General features: G+C 40.6%; 1 protein-coding gene across 1 annotated transcript in view; it reads left to right on the top strand.

The window, feature by feature from the left end:
• The window catches only part of KIF3B (kinesin family member 3B), a 43,215-nt gene that overhangs the window by 18,290 nt on the left and 16,182 nt on the right, over nt 1–8,743 (top strand). The window contains exon 2 of the mRNA XM_008577094.1: nt 5,834–7,301. Coding sequence (XP_008575316.1) covers nt 5,898–7,301 — 1,404 coding nt within the window. The 5' untranslated portion in view covers nt 5,834–5,897. The remainder of the gene's footprint in view (nt 1–5,833; nt 7,302–8,743) is intronic.

The raw sequence follows: 8,743 nt of genomic DNA, 5'->3' as shown, positions 1-8,743 counted from the left end.
AAAAAAAAAAAAAAAAAAAGAAAGTGTGAAACTACCATTGTGTAAGTGGCCATCATAGGAACCAGAGACTCAGCATTGGACTTGTTCTCTTGGTGGTGTTCAGGGATTGCAAACAAAAGTCCTGATCCTTCAAAAACAATTAGAAACTATTGTGAAAGAGAGTAGTGTTGATGGTGATAAGGTGGATGTAGAGTAAGAACAGCTGCTTCTGCTGAGAGAAGCTTGTGTAGGGAATTGGTTCTGGCTGGTTAACAGGGAGTCACTTTTGTCTTCTTGCTCAAGTGTGGCAGTCCTTTTCTGATGGCTCATGTGATCTATGGTTCAGGCTGCATTTCAGATACTCTTAAGGTCGTTGAACTCTGAGGTAGGTAGTTGGCAGGTGGTTGCCTGATCTGATCTTAGAGGACATTGCATTGGAATGCATTGATTAGAGAGGCATTAATATGCACTCTGTGCCCGCAGATTGCTCCTCCTTGCAGGACTGTTCCTGGGGAATTGCCAGACCTTTTTCCCCCCCCCCATTTGAAGATACCACATGCTCATTAAAGAGAATTTGGAAAATACAGTAATGTTGAAAGAGCAGAGGAAATCACCTGTCGTCCCATCTCCCAAAGTGGACCACTATTAATGTTTTGACGTATGTCTTATTTTTATACAATTGTGATTGCATGCAGCCATTCAATTTTGTAAACTGTTTTTTCCTTTATGATAAGCATTTTCCATGTCATTATAGAGCCTTGGTAAATGTCATTTAAAAAGATGGACTAGCATGGTAGGCCTTTCTTAATCAGATCATGTATACATGAATTTGGTCTTAGAGATGAGTACAGGACTATGCAGGAAGTATAAATTAGGGAAGCATGCTGCGTGTGGAACAGGAGGGAGTGGGGGATGGAGAAGATTGGAGAGCCTAAGACCACCAGAAGGGCGCTGTTGCTCAGTTCCTATTGCTGCCACTCAGAGGAAGGGCTGTTAGATATTCCCATTCTGCCAGAGAAGCAGAAAATCTTTTTTTTTTTTTTTCATGTACTAATATAGGAAATGGCTACAGTTGACAGTTGTTAACATTTTCTTTTATTTGCTTCCAAACCTCCTTCTCTCACTTTTGTTTTTTAAGATAAATGATAAAATGTTACAGATAAAGTTGAAATATCCTTCCCATCTCTAGTCCCATTTTCCACACTTCCCATTGTCCAATGGACAGCCACTATCATAAATTGTTGTATATCCTTCTATTCCATTTTTTAATATTTATGCAAACATAAATGCAAATCCATGAGCTCCATATTGTTTTATAAGTTTCTAAGTGTAATTATTACTCTGCAGTTTGCTTTTTCACTCAACCTGTTAATATCCTGTTAATAATATTTCTCCATGTTAATATCTATAACTAATTCAGGGGTTGCCAAACTTTTCTTTCTGTAAAAGGCCAGATAGTAAATATTTCAGGTTTTGTGGGCCCTACTGTCTCTGTTGTAACTACTCAGCTCTATAGTTAATGATGCAATAGATAATACATAAACAAAGGGGTATGTCTGTGTTCCTATAATACTTTATTTACAAAAACAGGCTGTCGGCCAAATTTGGATCATGGGTGATAGTTTGCTAACCCTTGCTCTAATTTATTCCTTTAACTACTGAATACTATATTGTCTTTTTTTTTTTGTGACCAGTAAGGGCAGCGCAACCCTTGGTGTGGTGTCGCCTGCACCACGCTCAGCCAGTGAGCACACCGGCCATCCCTACATAGGATCCGAACCCGCGGCGGGAGCACCACTGCGCTCCCAGCACCGCACTCTCCCGAGTGCGCCACAGGGTCGGCCCAGAATACTATATTGTCTATAATATAAATATACCATATTTTATCTTTCAGTTCTCCTATAAATGGATGTTAAGGTTGTTTCTGGTTTTTTTCTGCTATTATAACAATGCAGCAGGAAGCTTCCTTGTCCATGTTTCCTTGTGCACATGTGCAAAGGTTTTCACCAGCACGTGAATGTAAATAGAAGTGGAATTGCTGAGGGTTTTTTGTTGATGTTTTTAAATACCAGGTGGACCAAGTAAAATGTTTCAGGTAGAATGTGACCGATTTGTGACTTCTGTCCTAGAATCTCTATTGGAAGCCAATAGTTACTAAGAATCCAATCCATACTTAGTTCTAGACTTTGAGGTGAGACTCCATGACAGCTAGCAAAGGTGAATCCAAACATGAAAGAGTTGGAGAATGGTCTGGAAGAGTGTGGCTGCCATGAGAAGTGTGCAACTGATTTCCTCAGCAGACAGAAGAGATGAGGATAGGGAAAGACTCAGTTTTTCATGTGTAATAGTCATTCAGTGGGTGTTAACATTGGATGACAAGTTCTAGCAGAAAAGGTATTCAGGAAGAAGGTGATGAGTTGCTGACCCATTGTTCCTTCTTTCCTGGCAATGCTGTGAGTTCCTTTAAAGATTTATCATTCTGTAATTAGACCCACTAAAAGAATAAGGAATGTAATAAAGAAAGAATATCAGGGCATTCTTCCAAGAAAACTCTCTGCTTTGAGGAGGACACAGAACAAGATTTTAAGCCCTGGTGGCAGGAAATTAAATTAGTCCATCTTCCTGAAATAATATGTTAATAATACATGATACATGACTGGTTAGTCTAGCTTGATGAGTTCAGAAAAGAAATGGTGTCCTGTGTTCAGAGTTGAGGAGATTTAATTAAGGGGACTCATACTTTGGGAATTCCTTCCTTTTTAAAGATTTTTAAGATTCATGTAGGTCATTCTCATTTCTTTGTTTTTATCATTTTGGAGAGCTCAAAAAGTACATGGGGAAGCTGTAACAGAGCAGCTGAACCTCAAGGTCAGCTTCCTGCAGGCTTTCCTTCTTTTTTTCTTTGTAACAGACTTGGAGTCACATTATTTTGGTAGGTAAAAGTTGGACAGCTCTGCTTCCTTAGGAGTATGTAATGCAGAAGAATCAGTCCTTCCCACTGACCTGTCTCCCTGCCCCGCCCTTACATTTTCTCTTATGCTTTCAAGTCTAAGATCTTGTCTGGCTGTCCTGTGCACTGCAGCAGAGCCCTCCCCAGAGGAGGCTTAAGAAGCTGGGACATTCACTTTGTACCTAGACCAGCTTTGGCAGGCCTCTGTTGAAATGGAGGGAGAGACAGGCTGTAGCTTGGGGGACATTCTCCTTGAAATACAAAGGAGATGCAGTAATCTGCCCATTCTGACATGTGGTCTTTCTTTCCATCCAGCAAAATTCTAATAGCAGCTAGAAGGTGATGAATGAACTGAAGGGGCTGCCTTTTACATAGTTTTCTTTAAATGCCTTGAGATTTAGTTCTTATTGAACATCAGTCAGTTTAATCTGATGACTACAAATTGAACAACAGAAAGTCTTATTAAAGTGAAGTTTTAATACATAAAATTAGGGCTCACTTGTAATATCTGGAATCACCCCTTGACAAGGGTTTTGGATGAATCTGTATTATTAATTTCAATCTAGCTTTGTATTAGTTTACAAAGTACTTCCACCTTTGTAAGCATCTCTTATGCTCACAATCATCCATAAGGAAGGAGAATTACCCCTATTTCACAAATTTTACAGAAAATGAATTCAGAGAGGATAAGAGGTCTTCTGGTTCTTTATTCTAGACAATATTTTATTACGTGTAGCAACTAGAAAAAATACAAAAAATAACTTTTCATGTTTCCACCTGCTTAGCAGCAGAATAATTTATGAAAGATTAATGGGGACCATGTTGACTCTATATTTAGTAACCTGCAGTATATATGCCCAGAGTGGCCCACCACTGCTTCACATTCTCCCACCCTTTTGTGTCATTGTCACAACTAAAAAGAATAATGTTGTCACTATTCCAAATATCTATTAAAATTGAAAATGCCATATATCCTTTGATTCAGCAATTCTACTTCTAGGAATTTATCCTTACAGATATACATTCCCACACATGAAATAATTGTGTGTCCTAGTGTTTTCACAGCAAAATATCAGAAACAGCTGAAATGCATCTGTAGCATAGTGGTTCAATAAATTATCATGTGTCTATATAGTGGAATATTACGCTGCTGTCATAATGAATAAGGCAGCTCTATATTTACTGAGGGAACAAACTGTAAGATTGGTTATTTAGTGAGAAAAAGCAAGATGCAGGACACTTTGTTATTGTGTATATCATTCTTGTGTAAAAAGGGAGGGATCGTACGTATTAATACATATTTGCTTATTATACACCATCCATCTCAGGAAGATTAAAAATCTAACACTTGTCTGTGGGCAGGGGAACTGGGTGGCTGGAGGACACGTGAATTACCTATTAAAAAAAAAATCCCCCTGCCTGAGGTTTTGCAGCATTTGAGGTCCTCGTATGTCCCTCTTTTACTCTGACCTGCTTGCTCCCTACCCCTTCCCAAAGAACCCATTTAATCCTTTCTTATGCTCCCTGCATTTTTCAACACCAAATGAGGTTTTCTTTTTGTTTTATTTTTTAAAATTTGAACACCTATTTTCTTATTTGCATTCAATTCTATTAAATTTATTGATTGAACAAGTGCTTTTTATGTAATGCATTACACCACATCCTCATTTATTTGAACACATTTGCACAAGACAGTTTTTGTTGATGATTTTAGAATTGAAAAGTATTATCAGTACAAGCTAGGAAATTCAGACAGTACAAATGAGTATGTAGTGAAACATTTTTTCTCTTTAGAACTCTGAGTCTCCTAGGTCCATGATTCCCTTACTGAGGCTGCCACTGTTACCACCTACACATGTACACTTCTAATAATATTGTATGCATATCAAGCATATAACATGCATATATCTCCCCTTTTTTTGGTATTTCATTACTTTTTTTTTTTTTGGTGGCTAGCCAGTATGGGGATCTGAATCTGTGACCTTGGTGTTATGAGGCTGTACTCTAACCAATGGAACTATCAGGCCAGCCCCTAGACTCTTTTTTTAGAGCAGTTTTAGGTTCACAGTAAAATTAAGCAGAAGGTACAGAGATTTTCATATACCCCCTACCCCCACATGTGTATAGCCTCCCCCATTATCAACATCCCCCACAGAGTTGTACATTTGACACATCATTACCAATCAAAGTCCATAGTTTACATTGAGGTTCACTCTTGGTGTTATATCCCCCTTTATATACACTGTGTAAACTATACCATACACATTGTTATTTGCCTACTTTTTTCACTTAACTTTATCTTGGTATAGGATTACATTTAGATTACCATGTTCTTTTTAATAACTGCATAGGATTCGACTGTATATATATTCAATATGTTTAATTTAATCAGTCCTCTCGATGGCAATTGGGGTTTTCCACAGTCTATTGCTACCACAAAGGATTCCACAACAAATATCCTTGTATATATGTCTTTGTGCAAGACATGTATGAGTGTCTGTAAGATAAATTCTTAGAAATACAGTTGCTAGATCAAAAGGTATGTGCATTTTAAATTTAGATAGATAATTCCAAATTGCTGAACTCAGAGGTCATAGTAGTTCAACAGGATAAAGATCACCCAGGCTTTTAAAAGGTTTCCAGCTGCCTCAGCCTGTAGCATAAGATCAAGTATTGATTGAGGGCGGGGACAGGCTAGCTAACAATATTGGTAGACTGGAGTTTTATATTTTTAACACTGAAGCTGGTTAAGGTCCTGTGAGGAAATAGACAGCTGGTAAAGTTATTAAATATGGCTGTCAGAGGGTTACCAAGAGGAAGATGACTAGGGTGTGTCAGCTGCTGTCAAGAAGCCTCTGATGATAACTGTACTGTACTTACTCACTTTTGCTTTTTTTTCCCTAGGACTTTAGCATCCTGAGACATTTTGGATTCATAGCTCTCAGGACTGATCCAGTTAGTGTTCATCATGTCAAAGTTAAAAAGCTCAGAGTCAGTCAGGGTGGTGGTTCGCTGTCGGCCCATGAATGGCAAGGAAAAGGCTGCTTCGTATGACAAGGTGGTAGATGTGGATGTGAAGCTGGGGCAGGTGTCTGTGAAAAACCCCAAAGGAACAGCCCATGAAATGCCAAAGACTTTCACCTTTGATGCTGTCTATGACTGGAATGCCAAGCAATTTGAACTCTACGATGAGACATTCCGACCGCTTGTGGATTCTGTCCTGCAAGGTTTCAATGGGACAATTTTTGCCTATGGACAAACTGGGACTGGGAAAACCTACACGATGGAAGGAGTCCGTGGTGACCCTGAAAAAAGAGGGGTCATCCCTAACTCATTTGACCACATCTTCACCCACATTTCTCGATCCCAGAATCAACAGTACCTGGTCAGGGCTTCTTACTTAGAGATCTACCAGGAGGAGATCCGAGATCTACTCTCCAAGGATCAGACCAAAAGGCTTAAGCTCAAAGAGAGGCCTGATACCGGAGTGTATGTGAAGGACCTGTCTTCCTTTGTCACCAAGAGTGTGAAGGAGATAGAGCATGTGATGAACGTAGGGAACCAGAACCGTTCTGTTGGCGCCACCAACATGAACGAGCACAGCTCACGTTCTCATGCAATCTTTGTCATCACTATCGAGTGCAGTGAGGTGGGCCTCGATGGTGAGAACCATATCCGCGTAGGAAAACTGAACCTTGTAGATCTTGCTGGCAGCGAACGGCAAACCAAGACCGGTGCACGAGGGGAAAGATTGAAGGAAGCGACCAAGATCAACCTATCCCTTTCGGCCTTGGGTAATGTCATCTCTGCTCTGGTGGATGGCAAAAGCACTCACATTCCATATCGGGACTCAAAGCTTACCAGGCTCCTCCAAGATTCCCTTGGTGGCAATGCTAAGACTGTGATGGTGGCCAACGTGGGGCCTGCCTCTTACAATGTAGAGGAGACTCTGACCACTCTGAGATATGCCAACCGTGCCAAAAACATTAAGAACAAGCCAAGGGTCAATGAGGACCCTAAGGATGCCCTCCTTCGAGAATTCCAGGAAGAGATAGCTCGGCTTAAGGCCCAGCTGGAAAAACGGTCCATTGGCAGGAGGAAGAGGCGAGAGAAGCGGAGGGAAGGTGGTGGCAGCAGTGGGGGTGGGGAAGAGGAGGAGGAGGAGGGAGAAGAGGATGAGGAGGAAGGGGATGATAGGGATGATTACTGGCGGGAGCAGCAAGAAAAACTGGAGATTGAGAAGCGGGCCATCGTAGAGGACCACAGCTTGGTTGCAGAGGAGAAGAAGAGGCTGCTGAAGAAGAAGGAGAAAAAGATGGAGGACCTGCGGCGGGAGAAGGATGCTGCTGAGATGCTGGGTGCCAAAATCAAGGTACCATACCCTCCCTTAGGCCCCTTTCCCAGTCAGTGCTTTTTCTTTTATTCAAAAAAAACCCCAAAAGATATGAGGGCTGGCTAGTTAGTTCAGTTGGTTAGAGCATGATGCTGATAACACCAAGGTCTAGGGTTTGGATCCCTGTACTGGCCAGCTGCCAAAAAATATATACAAGGGATGACGTCCCTCTTAGTTTTGCATTTTCAACAGCTCCATGATACCTAGTACACAATAAACATTTGTTGAATTGAATTAAAATGAAAACGATTTTTTCAAATTAAAAAATTAAAAATTGGATTCATAATAAGAATAATTATTAAATATGTGCAATGTATAAAGAACAGCAATAAAACTAATACCCATGTACTTCTCCACCCAGTGTCAGAAATACAGCAGCACCCATGTCTTTAGAAGCTCCTCGTGTTCCCCTCTCCCAGAGGCAACCACTATCCTGCATTTGGTGTTTATTGTTTCCTTGCTTTTCTTTATAGTTTTGCCATATATGTATATACCTCTAAATAAAACATAGTTTACATTCACATAATTTTTACTTGTATCTAAACGGAATCTCACTGCTGCAGTTTGCTTTTATTTGCCCAACATTATGTTTATGAGATTTATCCACACTGATGCCTGTACTGGGGATTCGTTCATTATTACTGTTCTCCGTATTCCATGGTATTCCATTTTTCTGATAGCATGAGTTGTTCCCATTTTCTACTATGAATGTTCTTTTGTTTTATTTTGTTTGTTTTTTGCTTTGTTTTTGTTTATTTTTGGTGACTGGCCAGTACAGATTGAATTCTTGACCTTGGTGCTATCAGCGCTGTGCTCTAACCAACTGAGCTACCTGGCCAGTCCCTGGACATTCTTGTCCTTGGCTCTAGGAGAAAATGAATGCGCAAGAGTTTCTTGTCTGGCATCATTAGATCCTAGGGTATGTGCAGCTTCAATGTTACTAGACAAGGACAAGTTGTTTTCTAAAGTGGCTATGCAAACCGAAGCTTCTACCAGCAGGGTAGGAGTCCTGGTTGCTCCTCATCCTTACCAACACTTGTGATTATCACACTAACTTTTGTATATTGGGTGAGAATAAAATGGTATCTCAGTGTGTTTTTAGTGTTGGTACCTAGCCTGATTATACAAGATACAGAACAGTTCCCTCACCCCCAAAATGTCCTGTTCCCTTGTGGTCAACCCCTCCCCTAACCTCCAACCCCTGTGTGCTAATGTTTCCTGACGTCTACCTCATTTTCCCCTCAGTGGCTGAGTAGTGTTCTAGAGTGTAGAGGCTTCTATTGTTTAGAGTCTTCTTTCTTTTTTTTTTTTTTCCTTTTTGTCTTTTTTTTTTGTGTCCGGCAACAGATCGCAACCCTCAGTGTCGCGCCCGTACCGGACCGGGACTGGCAACGAGATCGCAACCCTCGGTGTCGCGCCCG

Source organism: Galeopterus variegatus, unplaced genomic scaffold, assembly GCF_000696425.1.
Source record: "Galeopterus variegatus unplaced genomic scaffold, G_variegatus-3.0.2 Scaffold65, whole genome shotgun sequence".
NCBI classification, from domain to species: Eukaryota; Metazoa; Chordata; class Mammalia; order Dermoptera; family Cynocephalidae; genus Galeopterus; species Galeopterus variegatus.
The sequence above is the reverse complement of the archived record's forward strand: the minus strand, read 5'-3'. Positions and strand labels throughout refer to the sequence as shown.